Below are 24,544 nucleotides of genomic sequence, written 5' to 3' on the forward strand. Positions count from 1 at the left end.
GTTTGTCTACAACTTTTCCATTTTCCTCCTCCTACAGTAAGAGATCAAAGACTTTTTACTTCATCTGACCAAATTGCATGAGTCCTGAACAAACCCCAATTCAACTATACTTTTAACAAATTATCCTCAAGGCATTGCCATCTGCCTTCCACATGGCTGAACATGGAACAAAAGGTCTTATATGTCTGCCCTGATATTTTTTAACCTTACTGTGAAAGCAGAAAAGCTATATACTGTGGGATAATAAAGTAAGTTGCAGGAACCTCCATCCACAAATGCAAGGATTTGTGCTATATGTGTATGATTTAAAAAACGGCACAAGATCTTTTCTGTGAGATCACGTGTTTAGGTAGCAGTTGTATGGATGAATGCTTCACTTGCTTATGAAATAATAAATGTCCACTTTAGAAATTAGAATTATTAGTTCTAATTATTATGTAGATTCACAAATGATAAAGACTCATCTGTTCAAGCAGTACTTGGGCTTACAAACAATCAGGAATGACAATCTCATAAAGGTGAAATAGTCAAGTCTCCCGGGAACCCTGGTGACTTCATGGACATGTCCATGCACTTTGCCTGACTGCCATACAGAAGAAATTTCCCATTATCCTCCTCCAGGATGTTTTTCTTTTCTTTTTTTGACTTCCCATTCTAGGCAACAGCCCTGGGATTTCCATGGATTAGCTCAAACACCAACTTTTTAAGTGTTTACAAGTTTATTTTACACAACACGCAAAGCAAAGAAAGGAAATGAGAAACCTTTCAGTTATAAAAAAAGGAGCAGAATCCTCAACACATGGGCTGGCACAAGAATACTCTAAACTAGGGTGGGCAACTCAAAAGCTGCAGGTGGCCCTTAGCACACTTGCAGCCACAAAGCTTTCCAAGAAAGGCTGCTGAAATTTGGCAGCAAAATGGCCAGATTCTTGGTGCTGTGATTCTTGTTTTTGTTTTGCTTTTCTCTTCTTCCAAAATGAGGGTGAAAATGAGAGATGCCTACCGTAGGAAAAACACTCCAATTCCCATCCTTAAGCTACCTTTTAGACTGTCTGAAATTATGCTGCAAATACCATTATTCTATCACTGAATTTCAGCAGTATGATCTTGAGCTGTCTTGGGGGGGGGGTGTTAAAAGGTGAAAATAGAAACACTTTTCTTCACAGAGGTTTCCCACTTCCATATCACCCTTAACTTCTGGAAAACAGGCCTCCCAATATCAGCTCCATTTCTTCCTGTGATGTCACATCCCTTAAGTGCCATAAATCCAGTTGGTTGGGGGAGCAAGCTATAGCCCCTGATCTTTAGAAAATTCCTACCCCCGCCTTTCCTTAAAGGATAAAGTAGAATTTATGAAATATAGACTGGATTCATGCATCATGCTAAACCATGGTTGGTTAAACCATGCTATATTGAATAAAGCACTGGTTGGGTTCTCACAGCTTGCTATGCAATAAACTCTGGTTTAATAGCAATAATGGTTGGGTTCATTTGCACAAGGTGAGAAGCTAAAAACAAGAAAGCCATATTACTTCTTAGAGAGACAGTGAACCAACTGAAAAATATGAGTTAGTGATTATCACTTAGCTGAGATGCTAAGCAGTTAAGCTCCCCAATCCTACAAAGATGGTTTTCTCCAAAGAAAGGACTTGCCATGCTATTCTTGAAGATGCCACAAATACCCTTTCCCCATTTTCTGAAGAGTGGACTATTCAAGAGAGAGGGCTAGTGGGATATTGCTACTTTCCCTGGTTCCCTATGTATATACAAGTGTGCATATATTTATATATACATATAAACATATACATGCTTTCTCTTGCCCCACTGTCACTGCTCTTGAAAAAAAAGTCTCAATGATAAGTTACAGATATATATTATGAGTAGCACTCTCAGTGGCATTTATGCATTATCTGCTCTTGGCTTATGATTAGGCCATGTATCTTCAGTATGGGCACAACAGCTTATGAAAGCTGACTCAGAATGTATTTAAAGATAATCTGATCCGATGCCAAAAGAATTAAAGATATTTCTAGAAGAATCATTTCTGTATCAAGATATGCTAAATTAATCTGTGGCAGTGCATACATACATACAATTTTGCCTCTCTAAATGTATGCATTCAACTCAACTCCTATATTATTTCCACCAAGCCCATTTTTAACATGTGGCTGCTTCTTTTTTAAAGCGTTAGAAGACGTCATTCCAACCAGCCTGGAATGCGAAACCTCACATTTCAAACATGTGGAAGGTAACCCAAGTGTATATCTGTAGCCATATAAACCAAATTATGGCTAAATCTCTCTGTGGAAAAGTGTCTCCAACATATGTCAAGCCAGAAGATCTTTCATGGACATCCATTCCCAAACCAGAAAGCTTTTCATGTGTGTACATCCTTCAAATTCGAGCACACAGTCTGAAGTTATTTTCAGAGGTATGACTAGTTCCTTCAAAAAAAGCTTGCCTTGAGGTCTCTGTCTTCATTCTAAAATTCAAATATGGGATTGTGGAATATTTTTTAGAGTACTGAAATTATACCTGAATCAATACAACTGCTAATTAGGGAAAGTGGCCCAGCATCAGACCCAATGCTTTAATTTTCTCAGTGTTTAATCACAATCGTTTCAAAAATTCACACAACTTCACTTCAGTCATTCCAGCTGAATGAGTCAAGTAAAGACAATACGCAGCTCAAATAAAAGCAACATATAATATGATTCTAAGCCAAATGCCTTCCTGAAGGAAATAGTTCCTAGCCTGTACATAACATTAAATTATAAATTAACACCTCTGAGCTTGTGAAACTGGCAATGATTTGTTCAGGAGCAGGAGGAGCCACGTAGGTGCAATCAAGTAGATGAACCAAAGCAACTATTATGTTAAGAACACTTTCACTTAAATCCCCACTTTTTAATAGGGATTTAAGAATGTGCAGTAGATATAAATTGAATCTTAGAAGAATGAAAAGAAATAAAAAATGTGAAGTTGACTGGCTTTGGTCATCATAGGCTTGTTTATGATTATTCTCCTCATCCATGTATGACTGAACAACGTAGGTGGCACATTGAAAGGTAAAAACCACATCTAAAGAGTGGAATTCTTCAGTGAAGCTGACAAACTGCAAACTTGGGTTAAGCTGACAGTTTATTAAAAATCAGCCAATAAAGCATAGTACAATTTATTCTGTTAGGCTTAACATGATCTGGGAATCCAGCCACCCTGGTTTATAAAGCGTGGATTGTGGCTTTGTGTCTATCTCGTTGTGTCTATCTAATTTCTATGAACTCATCTAATTGCGGGTTCATAGAAACAAACTTTGGTTTAGCATAATTCACGAACTCAGAATGTGTAAAACTGGAAGACTCTGATTAATTATATATCAGATACATTTTGATTTCTATTATAAAAGTTATCTCATTTGCCTCCTTTCATAACTACCCCCCACCCCATATATTTCAGAATTTAATTCTCAATTAGCCAAAACAGCACTCACCGAGTGGCAAGAAGGCAAGCTGGTTTCCAGCCATGGACAATTCATTGAGACTGGGAAGCTGGCAAAGATGGCGAGGGACGTACCAGAGATGATTTTGGTCAGCAGTGAGGTACTGAAGGGAGAGGCACATGTGCAGTTTTTCAGGTAAAGTGATCAAATGATTGGTTGAGATATCCAGTGTCTGCAACTCTTTAAGGTCTCCCAGCTCTGCAAGCACAACAGAAAAAAAAAAGGCATTAAATTTCTTATGAAAAAATCCAATTCAAAGTTTAAAAAAGAACATTTATGTACAGGTGTTGCAGGATCCATTGAACTTGTCACCTAGCACCACAGGAGTTGTGATTGACTTATGCTATCATTACTATGGAAGTTCTGAATTATTTCACGTGATCTGCCAAAAGTCAGGAACACCTTTTCAAACAACCAAATTTTATTAGAAAGCATAAACATTTGTGAGCATGAAGCGTTGCCTTTTAATAAAATGTGGTGCTACCAGACCTCCTCCCTATTTTTGGATATCATAGCCTAATACGGCTCTCCTCCTACAATGTTCACTGGTAAGACTTTTTTATTCATGGATAGTCTCCACCGGGCTTCTAGGATTGTTTGGAAGTACCAAGGTGGTGTGGTACATCTAGATTCTTTTCCAACTTCCTCTGCAGTAGCAACTAGAAGATTCTGTACTCAAAGCCATGCCAACTGATTTTATGATTGCTGCCCCTAACAAATAAACAAGCAGTTCTGTTAATTTGAAGCCCCATTAGACACAATGGGGAAAAAGACAGGCATATCCCTAAATGGGAAAGACTCAAAAAACAATATGGAAAAAAAAAAGTTTTCTGCAAGCCTTGCCATAAAGATCACAGCCATCACATCTTAATTAAAATAAAACTGTTTCCAGTGGCCGTGGTATGGATGAAAGTGAAAACTCCAAGACACAAACAGCTAACATGAAATCCCTAGGAAAAAATGAGGGATCATTTTAGCAAGATGGATCGTTGTATTTCAAGACAAACAGAAGAATTTGTATTATGATAATTAGAGATAGTAACAGATCTGGGGTTATCTGCAGATGCTGGAGGAGGAATGGAGAAGGGAGAGGAAGGGAAAAATTACAGGCCATTAGGATGCTGGTGTGCAATACAGGATAATTGAAAGGAGCCAGGTGGGAAAGACTGGATAGATTTACATAATAGGAAAGCTGGAGAAAGAAAAAAGGCTTATGTGTAGAGTTTTTAAACACATTTTTAAAGAGGGGGGGAGGAGGAGATAGTGCCATAACTCATCAATTCTAGTTAAGGCAGCCTCCTGTTTCTACTTTCCTATTCATTTTTGTATTAACTTAAAAGTGGCATAATTAATCCAACACATAGGAGCAAGCATGTGACACAGAGGGAAAGGGATTTTAAATGAATATACATTTCCTTCCAATTGCAACAGAAGCTATACAGAATGGGAAATATGCTTTTTGAGGAACTTAGCACATACATTGTGCAGGAGTTGGACTATTCCGGTTCCTATTAAACCCAGAAGGAACCAAGGAACTCAGGCAACGATGAAAATTTTTCATGATCTCCCTTTACAAAACACAACATTCAGCACGATGGGATGCTGCAACGAAAGGTTCTGTTCAGAGCTATCCAAGTTTGGCAACTGAACTAGAGGAACTGAGTTTAGGAAAGAGTAACCAAGGGAAAACACCGGGAGTGAGCTGAGACTAGGCAACCACTTTTGTCTTTCTCCCAAAACAAGAAAAGGATAGAGAAAAGAAAGGAATAGGGCTAGCTTTGAAAGGGACAAGTCAGGTTTTGCTTAGAAGGAAGAAGAACAAAGACTTTGATCCTCCCCCCCCCAAAAAAAAGGTTTTAAAGGAAAAAGTGGGGGAACAAGCATCACTCCGTTAGCTAGTAATAACTATTAAGAAAATGGTGGGTGAGCATTCAGTCTTCTGACTCAAATCAAATCTTTATTACGGACACAGAACAGCCTTCTGAGTCACCCCAAAGGCTGCCAAGCAGCAGAAGACCACGAAGAGCACTGCCTACATAATACCCAAACCAATGACTGACAAGTAAAAGGCCCAGCTATTTTCAGACACAAGACCTCCGTTGCAAGACTATTTTTAGTGGCAGGAACCGCCCAATTCAAATCCTTCAAAGCTGCCAGTTGGCAAACTGGCAAAGACCCAGAGGCAGTGCAAGCCAAGGTATTTTTTTTTCAACTCTTAGGGAGAGACAGCGGTATTTCTCATCTTTGTTGTCTAGCCAGAAGAGTGCTCATTCAAATATCCCACCTTCTTCTTATCCTTGGAACACCAAATGGTAGGCATACATATATCAAAGACAAACAGCGCAATCTTTCCTCAGATTCCATTACAGTGACAAGGACTGGATTGCTATTAAACCTCCCCTCCAACCCATGACAAGTGGAATTGGGCTACTCCTAATTCTGCACCTACATGGAGCACATTTGGCCAGAACTGGCAGCAGAGTCAGAATCCTCTATTCAGAGATCAAGCCCTCATCCAAGATATTGTAGCAGCTATACAGAAAGGTATTTCTACCATAATCAGCGGAGAGCCCTAGAAAACGCCAGCCACAGTCATAGTACTGTGACTAACTTCAAAACTAAGCAAAATGACAGAATAGGTCTGCATTTTGGACCAAGTGACACCTCCAAATTGCCTTTAAGCCTCATAGCAAGGTTATAACACTCTGTCCCAATAATTATTTCACCATGAGTTTAGCAATGAATGGTGCCCCATAAAGATGAATTGTGCTATTTATAGCATTTCCCAGTGAATGGTATAAACTAATCTTTCCCAGTCTGGTCCTCTTTAGTTATGTTAGACTTCAATTCCCAGAATCCCTAGCACATACTTGGAGGGTGCCAGGTGGAGAGGGCTGCTTTAAATCTCATGACTTCCTGCAATGTTAAACCAGTGTTATGCAGTGTCAATACAGTGTTATACAGAGAAGAGATCATATACCCACCATAAACCAGGTTGACCTTAAGGAGATTTATGACATCTATGGGTGAACTCGGTGCTTCCTTCTCAGAGTACAAGGCTGGTTGGGGAATTCTAGGTGTTGCATCCTAGTACTTCTGGAGCAGTGGTTCTTAAACTGGGGGTAATTACCAAGGGTAATTCTGTGTGTGTGTAGGCAATAACATTCTTGGAGACCATGCAAGGGGTAATTGGGTAACTGAAAAACAGTTTCAGAACTACTGTTCTGGAGGATGTTAGATTTGGGAAGGCTGTATTTGTAGCTGCTCTGAGTATTAGGAACATAGTACGGTTTGTGTTGTTACTAGAATACTGAAATTAGACCTTCAGAGGGTTAGACTGATGAAAAATAGCAAGTAAAAAATGTGCTGCACATCCTAGGAAGTTTCCAGCAATAACAAAGACAAATATTTTCATTCTGCTTCTAAGATTCTTCCATAATCTGTCTCAGAACGCCTTTATTGAATGATGCTGCTGGATGACTGGGAGCCAACCTGCTTAATAATAAAATATGTTTCCCAAGGTTGAGATCAAAGAAGGAAGTTATCAGGGATTAGTGTTAGAACTTAAGTACAATGTGCTTCAAAGTGAATGCTCCTTATGTTATAAATATTAACTTTCACTACTGCCTTAGGAAATTATGATTAATAAGAAGGAAGAGATTATAATACAAAACATGACAATGTCTTTGCTGTCTTGATAATTAAGTTGCCATAGTGCATATTATTATTAACAGGTACTATTGGTGCTTTGCACTGCTATGCTATACTCTGTTTATTAGGCTTACCTCATTTTAAAAGGATCATTCATGAATACAACTGGTCATAATTCACAAGAACCAATCCATTTAACTAACTGGAAAATTCTGGCTAGGTATACAAGCCAGGCAATACCGTAAAGTGCTTTGTACTGTTAAGATTTGATGTGTGCTACACTCTTTCAAGTCAGGCTTCATGAAGGCAGTTTGCTAACTCTTAAAATTAGTTTGTTAATGTATTGCCAGAAGTTGTCAAATCCCAGACTTGTAGTACCCATTAAATAAATAAATAAATAAATAAATGTTGAGTTTGCTTGTATCTTTTCGTATGAGATGGGGAAGAATTCACATCATTTGCTGTAGCAGTAAATGGAGCAGAAAGGCAAAATTGTTTTCCCAGTATGGTTGACAATAGTGGTGAGGAAGAGAGAAAAGATTCTCTGTTATGTAGCATAACAAAGTGAGTTTGAAAATTGCATTCTTTTATCCCTCTTTATTGTGGGTTGCTCCATCAAGCTTCTGAAAGGTGGCCACTGAATCAAGACTGTACAGAACAGAAAATCAGTCTACATGTTTTTGGAATAATAGGCAAACTGATAACATCACTTAATGGACTGGGTAAAATGGTCCACCCCAGGTGCCTAATGAATCCTTTGGGCTTTCTAAGGGCATTTAGGGAAATTTCCAAGGAGTCTTGGAGGCGGTTCTGCCATGTATCGTGCCAATCTCTAGAATGCAGAGACAGTAAGGGTGTTGGACAAGATTGCCCTGAGCAACCTCTCTTTCCTCACAGATCTTGGTAATCGACTTGGCTAACTGAGGAGCTATGGAAAATGAAACAAATGAAAAGATTCCTAGAGCAATGGTATAAGAAAACTAAGAGTGAACCCAACCCACCAGTTGCATTCCCACATTTGAGCGTGCTTTATGGTTATAAGAGAGTCAAAGCATTCTTACTTCTCTACCTTTACTGTGTCAGTGAACTTGCATTTGGCAGATCTGTTCATGAATACCTGACCCCCTTTTACAGAACGACTGGAGCAAGGATCCTTTTGCAGGCTACTATAACATGCTTGTGGTTTCCTTTGCAGATAAAATGGCCTGCATTTGTTCTGAATTTGACATCACTTGGATAAAGTCTAATAAGATGACTAGGATGTCTTGCAAGACAACCTGGGACTCTTTTGAGCTTGTTAAGATTGAGAATGTGGATAGAGTTCTCTGTGGCTTGACCTCTGCTACTTGTAAAATTGATCTATGCCTCATCTGGCTAATCCATGCAGCTGGGAAAGGCACAAATGAGTGGATTCAGAAGTGATGAAAAGCTTTGTTGAGGGAGTGGGGAACCCTCTCCTCAAGAAGCTCTTGATCTGGCCATCTTAGATAGCTACCAGCCAATTTCCAGCCTTCCTGGAGGAAGTGGATTTTCTGGGCCCCTTGCAGTCTGGATTCAGGACTGGCTTGCATCAGGCTAGAAATAGTTTTGGTTGCCATGGTAGAGGACTTTTGTCTGGCCTGTGCAGAGAGAGTGTACCCCTACTGCTCAGCAACTTTCAATACAGTACAACAGAATATGATATTCTCCCACATTGCCTGCAAGAGGCACTGTTTCTCAAGTGGGCAGTTGCAGTTTGTAATCATGAGGAAAGAGTGGTTACATCCATGGCTGTTCCAAAGTAGAGTTCTATAGGCCTTTGACCTCTCCCTCATGCTGTTGAATATCTGCATGAAGATTTTGGAGCTACAAGTCTGGGTGTGGTATCAACAGTGCGCTAATGATACACAGTGTACATTAAAAATTCAGATTGGACCAGAGAGGGTATTGGAGTCCTGGCCTGGTGGCTTTAAGCTGCAGGGGTCTGGATGGGTTAAAACTGAGGTGGTTCCATTGTTATTAACATCTGCTGTCCTCTCTTAGCCTTTATGATTTTTATTTTTTTTAATAGTTGTTTTTATATCTTAACTGTTTTATAGTTTTATGTACAGCACCTAGAGTCACTTTTTTGTGAGATGGGCAGCCATATAAATTTGATGAATAAAAATATATAAAAACAAACTCAGATTAAATCTCCTGCAAAAATTAATTGTTCTTTGCCATCATCAAACTGGCTTGATCTCAACTCCAACCTTGACCCTAGATGGAACTGCACTCTCTTGCAAGGAGCAGGTCTGTGATCTGGGGCTCCTTGCAGGTCCTTCTTGAGCAACAGGTGAAAGTCTGGGGGCCCTTTCAGTGACCTAGATATGACAACTCATGATTGGGTTGGCCATTTAATTGATGTCACTTCCATGTGTTGCATCTCTTTGGATTTTTACTGGCTGTTGATTATGTCTTATGGTGTAACAATTGAAGCTGACCCTAAGTGAACTAACACTCCAAAACTTTATTAATCTTTTTGATCTGTGCTTTTCACTTGGCTTCTTATATCTGAATTTTCCTGTAAGCAATTAAATCATAAATTTGTCCAATCCAAGTATTCTCTTCTTGCATAAATTCAACCTTATTTGCTTCCTTAGATCAGACTGCACCTTTCAACCAGAGTCTCAGAAGTTTTTGAGTAAAAATTAGTAATAAAAATCAAAATTGGGTATGTGTGTTTGAATGTGGGTGTGCCTTTGAGTCAATTTTTGACTCCTGGCGACTGTCTGGACTAGTCCCTGCAGTTTTATTGGCAAGGTTTTTCAGATGTGGTTTGCCATTGTCTCCTTCCTAAGGCTGAAAGTGTCCGGCTCAAGGTCACCCAGCTGCTTCGTGCCCTAAATGGGACTAGAACTCATGGTCTCTTGGTTTCTAGCCTGATGACTTAACACTACACCAAACTGGCTCTTGAAAATTATATAATGCTAAAACAAAATGAGCTGTCAATTAATTAACAAAGCTAACTGAAACTGTATTGTCGAAGGCTTTCACGGCCGGAATACAATGGCTGGTGTGGGTCTTCCGGGCTGTGTGGCCATGTTCTGGAAGTTTTGTTTCCTAACATTTCGCCAGCATCTGTGACCGGCATCTTCAGAGGGCAGGAGCACAGACAGGAGCAGTTCTGGGCACAGAGAGAATTGCTCCTGTCTGTGCTCCTGCCCTCTGAAGATGCCGGTCACAGATGCTGGCAAAACGTTAGGAAACAAAACTTCCAGAACATAGCCACACAGCCCAGAAGACCCACACCAGCCTAAATGAAACTGATTCCGCTTTTCTAAGTTACCGAACCTAGCTCCTCAAGCAAGATGTTGTGGCCTAGGCTTATCTTGATTCAGATTTCAGGCTCCATGCAAAGCATCTCTGAAACCTGTGTCTGGTTCCTGCCCTCTGTTTTATCCAAATTTCAATAAGTCCTATTATTGTCTTGTGTTCCTTATTCACTGCGTCAAAAAGTGTCCAAAGCAATAGCATTCATGTTTGAACACGACAGTAATTAAGTTTCTAAACAATTATGTTTGCTGGTAAATTACATTTTATAGCTAATCTAGCCATAAAAGCCAACAGCCCATTGATAAAGCTAATGCTTGAAAGGAAAATTGAAGAAGTGCACATGGCTTTACACGTCAGCCAGAGATTAAAAAACTTTACAGCTTCAGTTGATTAGCATTTCTGAAGGGATGGTGAAGTAGGTGACCAACACAACCTTTCCTGAATTCAAATATTTTTATAAAATTAGATAAGACTCTCTTGGTACGACAAAGTTCCCAATCTCACCCCTGTCAGCATTTTCATCATCCCCGTTTTCCCTCTCTATTATTCTCTCTCCAACCTTTTGATTTTACAGGTGAAACTGTTTTAATATCTCAGCAGAATTATGTTTCCCCCACAACAAAAATGCTTTAATGTTAACAGCACTTTAGGAAGCAATACTTCCATTCTCCATGCATTTGTATGAGGAAAAAAAAGGTAGGATTTGTCAATAAACATTGTGCTTCATTCTTAGCTATACATTTTGCTCTTGTCATCCTGTCAGTGAATCTGAATGAATGGCAACTTTTAGATTCTGTAATAGAGAAAACATTGACCAGAATCACAAGGAAATTTACATCTCTGAAAAAGTGTTAAGGGTCCACATCCATTGTAAAAACTCACTGAACACAATGGGTTCATCCATTTGGTACAGGATCTCTCTCTCTCTCTAACATACTCTGCTCTGTTATTACAGTACTGCAGTTTTTTCTTATGAATATCTGTACATCACCCGGATTGACATGGTAGATAAACTGCATAAATAGAATTTTTAAAATATGCACGCCGCTGATTCTTATTCAGTTATTACTGTATTTGAATAACACCCCAAATGAAATATTTCCAATATCTGACTAATCATAACATGTTGGATGATGGCTACATAGATCTACGTTCCTTAACAATCACAAGACAAATAGAATAGGAAAATTACTAAGAAAAATGGTAAATAAATTAATCCCCCTTTGTTTTTTTTTTCAACTGGAGGAAATAATAGGAATATAATTTCCTGTTCTGAATGTGAAAGAAGCCAGAGAAGGATTAATTCCATACTGACTCAGCAGCAGATATATATATGTGATAATGAGAGTTAATATTTCAAGTCTGCAGAAACTTCTGAGGAAACACTAATCCAGGGTTTCTCAACCTTGGCAGCTTTCAGAGGGGCGGACTTCAACTCCCAGAATTCCCCAGCCAGCAAGGCTGGCTGAGGAATTCTGGGAGTTGAAGTCCGCCCCTCTGAAAGCTGCCAAGGTTGAGAAACACTGTACTAATCAATGCATAATTCTCCCAATCACAGATCTATAAATGACACTGTAGGCTGCAGGAAAGGCTCCTGCACTGGGAGAAACTTATAGGGAGATATGTAGGCTTATACCATTTCAGGCAGAAATCCTGCTCTAGAGACTCACCCTCCTCTCAACTCTTCTGATCCAAACTGTTCTTCATTTCTGCATTTCCTTAACAGGACAATTAGTGTTTTGTGGTCCGAAGGATACATAGAGTAAACTAGCAAGAGATCTCATATTTAATTCACAAAGTTCCTTCACTTTCCAGTGCAAGTTTAACCTCACTATGCAAAGAGGATTATTCTCTTTCTCTCTCTCTGAAGCAAAGCATGACAAGCCATGCTGAATGTAAATGTTTTTTCAGGTGCATTTGTTTAAATGCCCTTGTCAAAAATGTAACATAGTTCTGTAAGTTTAAAAATTTTTATCCAGTTTTTGCCAACAAGGCTCCCAGATCCTGTTTATGTGCAAAGATATATAACACAGACTCTGCTCATCATGACATGATGACATGACATGATGATGAAGAAATGACACAGCAGAAAAAAGAACCGAGATAAGGGCAAAAAACACAGTCCTCTAACCCTAGTTTTTCAGTTTATGACCACTTGGAAAAAAAGCAGTTTGTCAGAACCTCGGGACTCAGTTCCAGCAATGCTTTAGAGCTGTGCACCACTTTCCAATAAATGAACTTTTCTTTGACCCTGCATTGGTTTCAATGGGAGTTGCTTTCATTGGGAACTGAGTACCGCGGTTCTTACACAGTTTGAGGAAAAGTATTACACACTTAGCCCTGGATTTTTTTGTACAATCTACTGCAGCTTACTGCGGGAACAGTTCCTAGGTGACAAGGGAAGAGGAAAACCTTCCTTCGTCTGGCTTACTACAAAATCACCACTGAAAAGAAGACATCCCTAAGAACAACAAATCAAGCCTTCATGTTTAGATATAATTAATTGTCATCAACATATCTGTTTTGTAAGACAGCACTGGGGCGTTATTTTAAAGCTGTAATCTGGAGCTCTTTATCTGAGTTCTGTCACAGTATTCTAAGAAAATGATCAAAGAAACCAGGACAAGTTAATATTCTTCCAAGTTAACTATAATTTTAATGATGCCCCTTTTGCTGCTAGCTTTTTGGCCTCTGGCTCAGTACGGGTATGCCACATCAAGGGTGAAAATTCTCCATTCCTTCCACAGAATGGAATGGCAGCTACAAAAAGGGGTACATTTGGCTAATTAAATTAAAATTAAATCCTTAATTTTAAATGTGACATGCAACAATTCAAATAAAGCTTTAAAATACAGGGGATAGAATACAACATGGGAAAAGAAACATTCTATTCAAGATCTTTAGAATAATTTCACCAACACATTATTTTGCAGAAAACTGCTTTGGATACTGACGCCTATAAAGCTACCTTAAATCTGTTAGAAAAACCAATGGATGCTTTTGTCATAAATTTAGAATTAGATGGTAAGAAATACTCTGGAAGATCAAAGCATTCAAGTTTGACCATAAAAGATTTTAAAAGTTTAATATCAAATATGAAAGCATTTTTCTCTTCCAGAGTAAACTGTGAAAGAAGCATATATGGTTTTCAACTTTCTGCACAACATCCGGACTAATTATTAAGGCCAACCAGGGGTTGCTGTATCTCTGAGCCTCTGGATATATCTCCTGATACCTGAATCCCTATTTTAATCTGCAGTTTTAATTTAAAAAATACACCTGAAACAAATGGCAATATAAAGCACTTGTCTGTACATCAACTTCTTACCAAGAATGCATACATAATAATACATAAGCCCCATATCAATTCCTTGAAAAAGAAATAGGTGGCTGCAACGCTTTCTTTGGAAATTTGCCTTCCTGCCCAGAAGAAATATGAAGGATACTTTGGGAAAGTAGAGAAAATTCTGGGAGTTTATATTGGATGGCAGTTTTCTTTCTCTTTCTCAGCCTTATGGCACGTTAGAAAGAAGGCAGGTCTCTTCTCCAAAAAAAGGGTAGTCTGCTGCTATTGATTATTCACACAACAGTTGCATGCATCTTTGTCCACCTGAGAACCAGCTCTTACAAATCAACAGGAACTGCTTCTAATGTTGTACTCAGGCCTGCTGATTTTACTACCCATTTTGATCTATTACTATTTCAAGACACACACTGTATGGTATTCCTATGCCTGTTATCTGTAGAAGCTGTAGAACAAAATCAGACAAACTGGGCAAAAAAAGACAAGCAATTCCCCAGCAAGGCATTCAAATGGTATTTTGGATCAGCTGGCACTATATAGTGGGATAGAAATTGACAAACAAGATAGCAGAACAGCTACTTTGGAAGGTTGGTTGCACTGAGCCCGTTCGGGATTTGGATGAAGAACTTCAGGGAACCCTGGGCTGTAAGTTAGGTTGGGACTTTGGAAGAACATCCCAGAAGAAGGCAATAGCAGAACATTTACACATGGTTGCCAAGACAACTTCGCAGACATGCCCATGAAGACCCTGGGAGTCAAGGTGAACCTGATGGGCCCTAGAGCCAAAACACAAGAGGAACAAATTTTATGTTGCCTACAGCATCCCTAGAATTTACTTACAGCACTGAAAACCAAGCAGGAAAGGTAACTAGGGCTCTAATCAAAACACATTTTAAAAAATATTCCTGCAAATGTTGTTATTGTTCTAGTCAAATAGCACTGAAGCTGGCTTTTTTCATTCAAGCCTTTTTCTCACCATGTTATTCTGCAAAGAGTTAATATGCAGCCAGGAAGAGCTTGATCTGTGAAAGCAACCACTCATGTTTAAAACAACCTGCTTTATTTACATGCTAACACCACAGGGAACGGGTGAAAGGTAAGCTACTCAAGTAACTGTTTTCCTCACATCTCTGCAAGTTCATTCACTTTCAAACATGATCCTCCTGGAAACGTGCCTGGCATACCAAACTCGTCCTGTTGCACAGATTTGGCTGCTTGTTACTAAATTAGGAAACCAGAATGCCTATTAAGAAATAGAAAGGGTCAGCGTCACTGGTTTACATCTTGTCTTGTAAGTTAGGACCCTTCCAGGAAATAATCTTTATTGATGCATGCAATTATATTGGAAGACCATGACATAAAACAACATTATTAAAAGGCTAGTAGCTAAGTGTTTCTCCCCCAAAGACTACCTGTATCACAGTACCGAAACTACATATTTGACTTTGTGATTGGTGTTTTATTTCACTGCCAAATGCTACAACAGGAGTATAAAAAGGTATGCTATGCTTTTTGAAAAGCAATGGAAAATTGACTAGCTTAGCCAAAAAAGGAAAAGAGGTTGTTAAGTGCTATTTTTTTTCATTGTCAGAGCTTTCTCCAGAAATAATAAGGTACTAAGGAATTTTAGAATAGGAAATGAAGTCATGTCATAATAGTAAACACACATATATTTTGGGAAACCAAAAGGAAAGGGGAAAAATGCTTCATTGTCAACCCATTAAATGACTCCAAAGTAGCAATGAAAATTGTGAAGTAAAACAATTAGCTGGAAATCAATTATCACTCCTAAGTAATTTTATAAATGTTCATAGTGACAAAAAAGATACATCCATTTCTTGTGTGTGTGTGCCTTTGAGTCAGTGTTGACTCCTGGCAACTGCCTGGAGAAGTTCCTGCAGTTTTCACAGCAAGATTTTGGAAGTGCTTTGCCATTGCCTCCTTCCTGGAGCTGACAGAGAATGAGTGGCCCAAGGTCACCCAGCTGGCTTCGTGCCTAAGGCAGGAGTAGAACTCAAGAGTCTCCAACTTTCTAGCCTGACGCCCTAACCACTACACCATATCTTAACGTCCCACTGAACAATCAACATGATACTAAAATGAGACAAAACCAAGCTAGCCCGGGAAACTTTATTAATTTTACTCACTAATACCTGTAAGGCATTTCTTGTAAATATATAGCTAGATGTATTGTCGAAGGCTTTCACGGCTGGAATGCGATGGCTGGTGTGGGTCTTCCGGGCTGTGTGGCCGTGTTCTGGAAGTTTTGTTTCCTAATGTTTCGCCAGCATATAGCTATTTGTTTAAACGAATTATCAATACATTTAAACACTGTTATAAAACCAAGTATATTAGGAGAAACTTGATATTTAAGCATGAGATGGTGAAAATGGTTTTACGCAACATATTAAAGCACCCAGCATGCCAACCTATGATCCAGGACATATGACAGCATACTGCCCTTGGTTGATTTTTTTTGACAAAATTGTACTTGGAATATAGAAAGCAGCACAAATGTTGGTTTCTTCACCTACCAAATTCAGAAGATCCAGAAGGTAACGTGCAACAGCAACCATTAACATCAACACTGTTCTTTGAAGGCCCAGACACTGGGGGTATGACCATGTACTCTTAGCTAATAAGGCTGAAAGTATTTCAAATATGCCACTTCAGAATGATTTTCCTAGCCTTTCTTTAGACCGCAATACAAATGATATTTTGAGAGGAAATTTACCATGGTAGTCATTGCCAAAGCTGTTTAATTCATTTACCATGAAAGTTGGCAAAACATGAAGCTTTTCAATTACTAAATCTATAATTAATGCCAAATGTTAGCTGAGTAAACTTAGCTAGTTTTAATTAAATATTACATGATGCTACAACTTGTAACTTTTATAAGTCACAAATGTCTAATACAAAAAAATGTAGAACCTACAAATCTTGTCAGACATTAAAAAATTATCCATCATTTACTGTACTTCTAAAGAATAACAGGTACATGTTAATAAGACCTAGGTGCCAAAAGCAGTTCCAGAGATTAAAAAAAAAACTTATTGTAGAAAAAGAAAACTCTTGACAGGGGTCCAACTTCTGCAACAATGGAGCTTAAAACATCAACACAAGGCTACAGCTTAAGCTGCTGCGACTTTTATATGTTTTAAAATTGCACTGATTAGAATCTGAGCTTTGACAGAATGATAATACCAGCAAAATGGAACTTCATGCTTTGTGGATTCCTGCCAGATCAAGAAAAGAGACATTTCATTTTTTCTTCTATAATATTCTGTACCTCACAAAATTTGCTCTGGGTGGTTGGGGGATAAACCAGAAATCCCATGAGAAACACCCTGGAAAGAGAAATGGGTAAAAATTGCCTCCTCCTGAGGAAACTCCAATGCTCTCGATCCTTCCAGTGAATCCAGCCCACCCTATATAAAATGGGGTAAGACAGAAACATATCTAGAACTACAACAAGCAATGCCAAGGATTCAAAATCAAAGTCAATCCCAAGGTTTATAAAAAGAAATGCAACCAAAAGATATATCCAAGTAGCTACTTCAAGCACTATATAAGGATGAAATGGCTGAATAGAACATTAGGTGTCCAAAAGCTCATACAATATGCCAACTTAATTCTTATCTAGATGCTTATGGGAATTTCACAATCAGATACAACAGTCACAGCCTTCTCCTGTTGTCCTCAATAACTGATAGGATTCTTAACATGGATATTGCACATAGCCATCAGATGCTGCGAATGTGTGTTAACTCCTTCTAAAGTCATTATAGCCAGACACCGCATCCCAAAACACAGAATGCTATGAAAGTTGGAGTGTGGGGTATGTGGAAATACATACACACTTACAACATTATTTAAGACCCACATTAAGCAATTTCAACATTGCTGAACACTGATTTTAATAATTTTACATACTGCTTTGGTAACCTAACTTGGAAAGTGATACAAGAATCCTGTAAATAAAGAGAGTCATCGAGGATATACCACAAACAGCCAAAGGCTTATTATCTGCAATGAATCCTAATGGTAGAAACATTTATAAAATGGAGGAGTTGAAGGCAGTTGTGTTAGTTCATCAAGAAAAATAAGAGAACTGTAGCATGACACTTTTGCTATAAGCAACTACAGCTTCACAAAACAGTGTTGATGAGAAAGGGTTCTTGAAATTTGGCAACATTTTAATTTTCTCTAATAAAAATTTGGAAAAGATCATTACCTGGGTCCCAAATTATTATTTTTGTGATGTAAATTCAGTAATTGCAAGCCTGAACTGCAAATCTTAGATCACGCTGAGCTTTTATTACTGAACTACTTCTTACTCAGGATTTGCTGAAATTACATGTCATGTCATGGTTTTGGCCACAAAAACTGCTGCATTTAGTTCAAATTGTACAGTATATGATATCTAAAAAGGAATTTTTGAATAAGAATGTTCTCCATTTAGGTTTGGTTAAATTCTAAAACAATTAACTGCTGTAAACATATGTCTTAGCAATCTCAATATTTGGGAGAAAAAAAAACAGCAGAGTTAGTAGAAGCTACTTGCCATCAATAACCTTCAGTGAAAGATTGAGAAAGTTAAGCAAATATTTGTTCCTTAAGGTAATAATTTCCAACTTCTTATTCAAAATCATTTGGTCCTTTATGCCAAGAGAAAGTCAAAGGGCACCAAAGAGCACCATAAATATTCCCATATTTAGAAAAACTTCCTGGTATGACCAATGATGGCTTGAAATGGTTCCCTCACTGGGAACAGCTCACAGTTTCCAAGTAACAATATTACTGGAGTCTTTTGGTTGATTTAATTAATTACTGTCCCTACAAGCATTATAATCAGGAACAAGAAAAAAAAAGTATTGTGGATTACTTTCCAAAAAAATTTTTACACACACACACACACACACACACACACACACACACACGGATAATCACTGTTTTAAGTTTGGTGAACTTTAATTTCCTTCCCCATTCTAATCAGCAAACTTAACAATTTAAAATTTTTAAAAATTGTGGGGTGTATAGAGTTCATGTAACTTTTCAGAGATAGGTAAAAAGATGTCATGCTGATTCAACAGGAGGACCTGGAACTAATGCAATATCTCAGATGCCAAATCCTATGATCTAATTACTGGCTGTCTTTACGTTTATCAGAGAGAACACTCATGTTGAAGGCATGCCAAAATGTGGTAGGAGTTCAAAATTAATATATGATCCCTTTCCTAGTAAAACAGCTTCTCTTGGTAAGAGCCTTTTAATTATTTCTCTTTATTTAATTGCACAATTTATCTACCGCTTCAAATAATATACACAACAATAAATAACACAACTATATTAATAATTAAACTGATACAGCAGACCTAGGTGCCAGTAGCTTCCCAGTCAGCCCTTGAAGTCTTCTGGAAGATACAGTAATACCTCGGTTCACGAACGCTTCTGTTCACGAACAATTCGGTTCGCAAACAGCAGCATTTGCAAATTTTTGCTTCCGTTCGCAAACTCCGCATCGGGTGACGAACACAACCCGCGGCCATCTTCCCTGCTCTGACACATGGTCATGGCTTCCTTTAGGTGAGATCGCGGTCGCAGACAGACACATGCTGTGAAGCTTTTTGGTGTCGCCTCAAGCAAGGTTAGTGTTCTCTCTCTTCATACTGTACTGTACTGTAGTTTCATATTTTTGTGGTTAAAAAAAGAAATACATATGGTTCAGAACGGATTAACCTTATTTACACTGAACCTTATGGGGAAATTTGATTCGACTGGTGACCAATTTGGTTCGCGACCAGAACCGTGGAACGCATTAAGTTTGTGAACCGAGGTACCACTGTACTGTTTTAATCTACCTTCTGAAGGTCCTGAAGGTGGGGGCCCTCCTCACCTCAAAGGGAACTTGTTCCATTGGATAGGAGCTACCACACAATGCTTTTGGGCCTTCTCCCACCACATCTCCTGGGGACACATGGTAAGTGCTCTCTGGCCATCTGGAATGGACAAGCAGAGACTATTTGGGAAAGGCAATCTCTTAGATACGCTGGCCCTGAGCCACAGAAGGCACCTTGAATTGTTCTTGGAAACCCACTGGCAAACAGTACAGTTCCTGCAGCAACAGTGTGCCATGGCAGTACCATGACTGACCAATACGCGCTTCAGCTGCCGAATTCTGGACCAGCTGAAGTTCCTGGGTGGTCTTCAACGGCAGGACAATAAATACTTCTGTATACCAGTGAACCAACATTTGACTTTATTTGGTAGAGAAGCCGGTTTCCAGAATTTCTATAAACAAATGTAAAAATTATGACATTATTGGACACTGGAGAATTAAATGATGGTCAAATGTATTTGATGTCTGTTGCAGATGAATGTATTTTCATACTTACATTATAGATGCATTAAGCGTAGTTCTTTTTCATATTTATAAACATTGTTATGTGTACTAATATAGTGTTCACTAAATTTATATATTTACTCAGGATATATCACAACTTAACTGTTGTTTATTGCTATATTTAGAGTATAATTGAAAAGTAATACTTAAAAACCAGTTTGGGGTTAACCACAGTTTAATTCTATGAATAGCTCATTTGCAATATAGTATGATTTGGCCACTCTGGTTTGTGGACTGAAATCAGTCCACCAGATTTTCCAATCCTATTGGTGGCAGGATGACATGTCTCACTAAATACCCTCACACCATGCAAGCTGGGGGTCCTTTTGCACTCACAGCTACTGCTTGGACAGCAGGTGGCAGCTGTGGCAAGGAAGGCCTTTGCATATGTTCACCTTGCGTGACAGCTGTATCAACCAGGAGGCCCTTCAGACATTTATTCATGAGGGGATTATTGCAATGCGCTGTACATGGGGCTGCCCCTGAAGACCAGCTGGAAGCAATAGGTGGTTCAAAAGGCAGCGATGCAAGCAGTAACAGGCCCTTTTAATTATGCCCATGTGTCATCGCTGCTACGTGAGCCACATTAGTTGCCAATCAGCTTCTGGGAACAAGATGCTGGTTGTCACCTATAAAGCCCTTCGTGGCATAGGGCCTGGAGATCTCCAATTGTTTCTGCCTGCTTAGGTGAACTCCAGGTCCCCTCATATTAAATGTTATCTTGCAGGACTGAGGAGGCATGCCTTCTCTGTCACAGCCCCTGCACCCCAAGATACAGATCACACCCTCTCTCCTGGGGTTCTGGAAAGCCCTTAAGAATGACTCTGTTCTCAGGTCTGGGGTTAGTGTGTTTGTGGGGGCACTATTTGATTTCTTGTTATTGTTATGGCTGCTTTAGTCTGGGCTGTCTGTGTTGTTTTATGTTTTTACTATGTTTTTGTATTTTGTAAGCTGCCCAGAATCTGCTGCAGTGGGCAACCATAACAAATTTAAATAATAAATAGTTTCTTCATGTCCCCACTTGTAGCTGTTCCTTTAATCAGCTAATTTTGAAACAATGTTTTCTCTTCCTGCCTGCTGTTCCTGAGTACAGTGTTCAAAGGTCTCTGCTCCTTTAGCTTTCTTTCAGTCTTTTATGGCTCCCTAGCTAGTTTTGGGGCTCCTAATTTCTTTCTGGAGCTGCTTCAGTTGGATGGTACGTTTTGATTCACGGCAAAAACTACCAAGCTCTTCTTTCATTGTTGAAAGTTCTATCCAATTTCAGCAAATCCTTCATGATTAAAAATAAGCAGTTCTATGGGAATCAAATTTAAACACATCTGGAGATCATCAGATCTAAGATTCAGCAGCATCACTGCAATGGCCTCCCAAAATTATCCACTGGACCAAAAAAATACACCCTGAGAAGATATTTAAAACAGATACAACCTAAATTCTAAAGATATACTCTTCATGAAATCACGTCCTTGCTCACGGCAATGGTGACGATACTATAGTGAAAAGCTGCATCCTGTCAAGTCCTCTACAAGCTCTTTGCTAGAACGGAATGCAAAGGATGTCCAGTTACTTACTAACCATCCTACTCACAATTTTGAGAATAATAGAATCTCCTTAAGAGGGATTACAAGTGAAGATCTGCAACCATGAAGCCTGCCCGGGAAGTGCTGGCAAAGCAATGCCAGGAAGTGCTCTATAGAAGACTCAGGGAAACAAGTCTGAAGGCCCATTTCCTAGCAGAGACAAATTATTACAAGCAGGGGAGGATGAATATGTATATAGCTTTTGGGGGAAAAGCTGGGGGACCTCAGGCAATCTTATTTTTCATCAGCAGTTCAATATCAGCAGAGACTTTAATGGAAATATCACATACCTAAAGATTTCAACATATAGGAAGAAAAGGTTTAACGTCCCATCTTTTATATAAATGGAGGATAAAATAAGGTAGCATCTTTATACAGAGAAGGCTTTTTCCTAAGTAAAGCTTGATAGACACATAGTCAATCATCCTTTAATATATCTCTTTTGAATGCTCCCACTCTGGAATCTGTAAAAGCCACGCCCTGAGGTCTTCAGAAAAATGTTACATTTTGCTTGAACAAACCTTAATTTATACTGTGGGAATCCAGCATGAATTTTAAGAAACTTAATCATATCCAGATACTCACTTTTGAATTAAATATTTTGAAAACATCAATGAACATTTTTGGCAACTTTCAGTCAGAAGATGCTTCTGGCTTTATGGAATGTCCACCATTTGACATTTTCAATTATAGCCACTGCCCGTTTGGATTTCTATATTCCGGCAAACTGTTAGCAGAAGTAGTCTGTTAAGGTTCAGCATTTACTACAGAGTTCTTGCCACTTTACAGAAAATAAAAGAACTTTTCTCATGAAAATTTGCTTAAGATTACACTGTGTTCTGAGGTAAACATTACTAAGAATGATTCCAGGTAAGCATGATCAGGCTGGGCTGCTTTCATCTATATTTTTCTTACTTTAATTCCAGCAAGACAATATTAATAAATGGCAATGAAATTATATTCCTGCCCCAAATTAATACCTTAAAAAGTAGCTGGTTTGTGGCACATTATTTGGTACATGGGAAGTGATGTAGAATGGAATAAAGATTGGTAAGCTCAATAACTATTGTGATATGCAATCTGCCTTCAGCAAACTTAATGCATTTTTAATAATTTAAGCGTTTAATTTTAAATCAGCAATAATGCATACATTAGTAGAAGAAGGAGTACATTAAGAACACTTGACTAATATTATTTAACAGAATTCAAATATTGCATAACAGGTCAAAAATTGTATACATGAGTCAGAAGGCTTCTTATGCCTTACCTGCTGGCAAATATTTTAGCTGATTATGAGCTAATCGAAGGTGACGTAGAGATCGCAAGCGACCAATCTCTGGACATACAATTTCAAGAGCATTGTCACTCAAGTCCAGAAACTGCAGCTTAACCAAGGAGCCAATTGCTTTAAGGAAAAAAAAAGTAATAAATTTAATTCAAGAATAGAATTAAATTTTTCCATAATAGCTTATTCCTAAAGCACAAGAAATCTTGCTGTACCTTAGATTAACACATTTATTCCTGCATAGCCTTTCGTGCATAAGTCTACTTCACCAGGTACAGTGGTACCTCGGGATACGAACGCCTCTACTAACGAACATTTCGGGTTACGACCAGCTTCGGCAGGAAAATTTTACCTCGGGTTATGAACTTGCCTCTACTTACGAACCGGATCCGCGGCCATTTTCCCTGCTGTCATGCAGTCGCGGCTTCCTGTGGGCGAGGTCGCGGTAGCAAGGAGATGTTCGGTGAGGCTCGTGGTGTGTTTTGCGGTGTTTTGTGAAGGTTTTTGGTGTGCGTGTTAGCATGGCTCCAAAGAAAATGCAGAGCAGGCTTGGCGGGAGTCAGGCTCTGAAGAGGAAATTGCCTCAGGTTGCGACCAAATTCGGGCGGAGGGCGGAATGGATTAACCGGATTTACATTGAACCCTATGGGGAAATTCGCCTCGGGTTGCGACCAAATTCAGAGGGCGGAACGGATTAACCAGATTTACATTGAACCCTATGGGAAACTTTACCTTGACTTGAGACCAACTCGAGTTGCAACCAGAGTCACGGAACGGATTAAGTTCGTATCCCGAGGTACCACTGTACATAGTAAGAATTTTGAAGGGACAAAATTATATTCCCTCTGCAATATCATACCACAGGACATTAGGTTAGCTGTGACCCTGTTGGCCTTTCAGAAAGCCATTAAGACCTGGCTATTTTCCCAGGTGTGGGGATCAGGGAGTTAGGGGTGTCCAGGTATGTTGGTTGCTGGTGTCCTCAACTGCCATAGTAAGTTGTTTGTCGTCCTTAGTTTTTGTTTTTATTTGTTGGTTGTGCAGTTTTAAAATGTTGTTGGCTGCACAGAATCACATTTGCAAGTTGGACAATCACATAAATTGATTAAACAAGTAAAATAAAATAAAAATTATAACCAACTATAGTCATTTGGATTTTCATTGGTACATTAGTGTATATGAAAGCATAACATGAAAAAGGTGAGTTTATGTCCAGAAGATAAGAGTTCTCCAGCCATAATTCTACAGACTACTACTTAATCCGCTTGCCTTAATGGTCCTGCACTCTGTGGAAGTCATGCTAGAAAATCAAAATTACTGCAGCTCAGCCAAAATGTTCCCTCAATAATACTGGCACATTACCTTCTCTAAAAGTGAATGGAAAAATTTTATTTCCTAGGGTTTCTGTTTACAAAAGACAATTGCATGGCATGAGACTGTTGGATAAATAAATACATGAGACGTGCTTTATAAATGATTAGTAAGGTTAAAAATCATATGTTGAGTTGAAGCTGAATGCAATTCGTGG

At 38.8% G+C, this 24,544-nt stretch overlaps 1 protein-coding gene across 2 annotated transcripts in view; it reads right to left on the reverse strand.

The window, feature by feature from the left end:
* The window catches only part of LRRC28 (leucine rich repeat containing 28), a 51,544-nt gene that overhangs the window by 14,826 nt on the left and 12,174 nt on the right, over window positions 1–24,544 (reverse strand). For both annotated transcript variants that reach the window (XM_088136428.1, XM_088136429.1), the window contains exons 5-6: window positions 22,999–23,136; window positions 3,491–3,697 (exon numbers count right to left, since the gene is read on the reverse strand). In XM_088136428.1, the coding sequence (XP_087992554.1) occupies window positions 3,491–3,697; window positions 22,999–23,136 (345 nt within the window). The remainder of the gene's footprint in view (window positions 1–3,490; window positions 3,698–22,998; window positions 23,137–24,544) is intronic.

Source organism: Python bivittatus, unplaced genomic scaffold, assembly GCF_059951505.1.
Source record: "Python bivittatus isolate LINGU-HERP-01145 unplaced genomic scaffold, Pbiv_v1 ctg000140_np1212, whole genome shotgun sequence".
Taxonomy (NCBI): Eukaryota; Metazoa; Chordata; class Lepidosauria; order Squamata; family Pythonidae; genus Python; species Python bivittatus.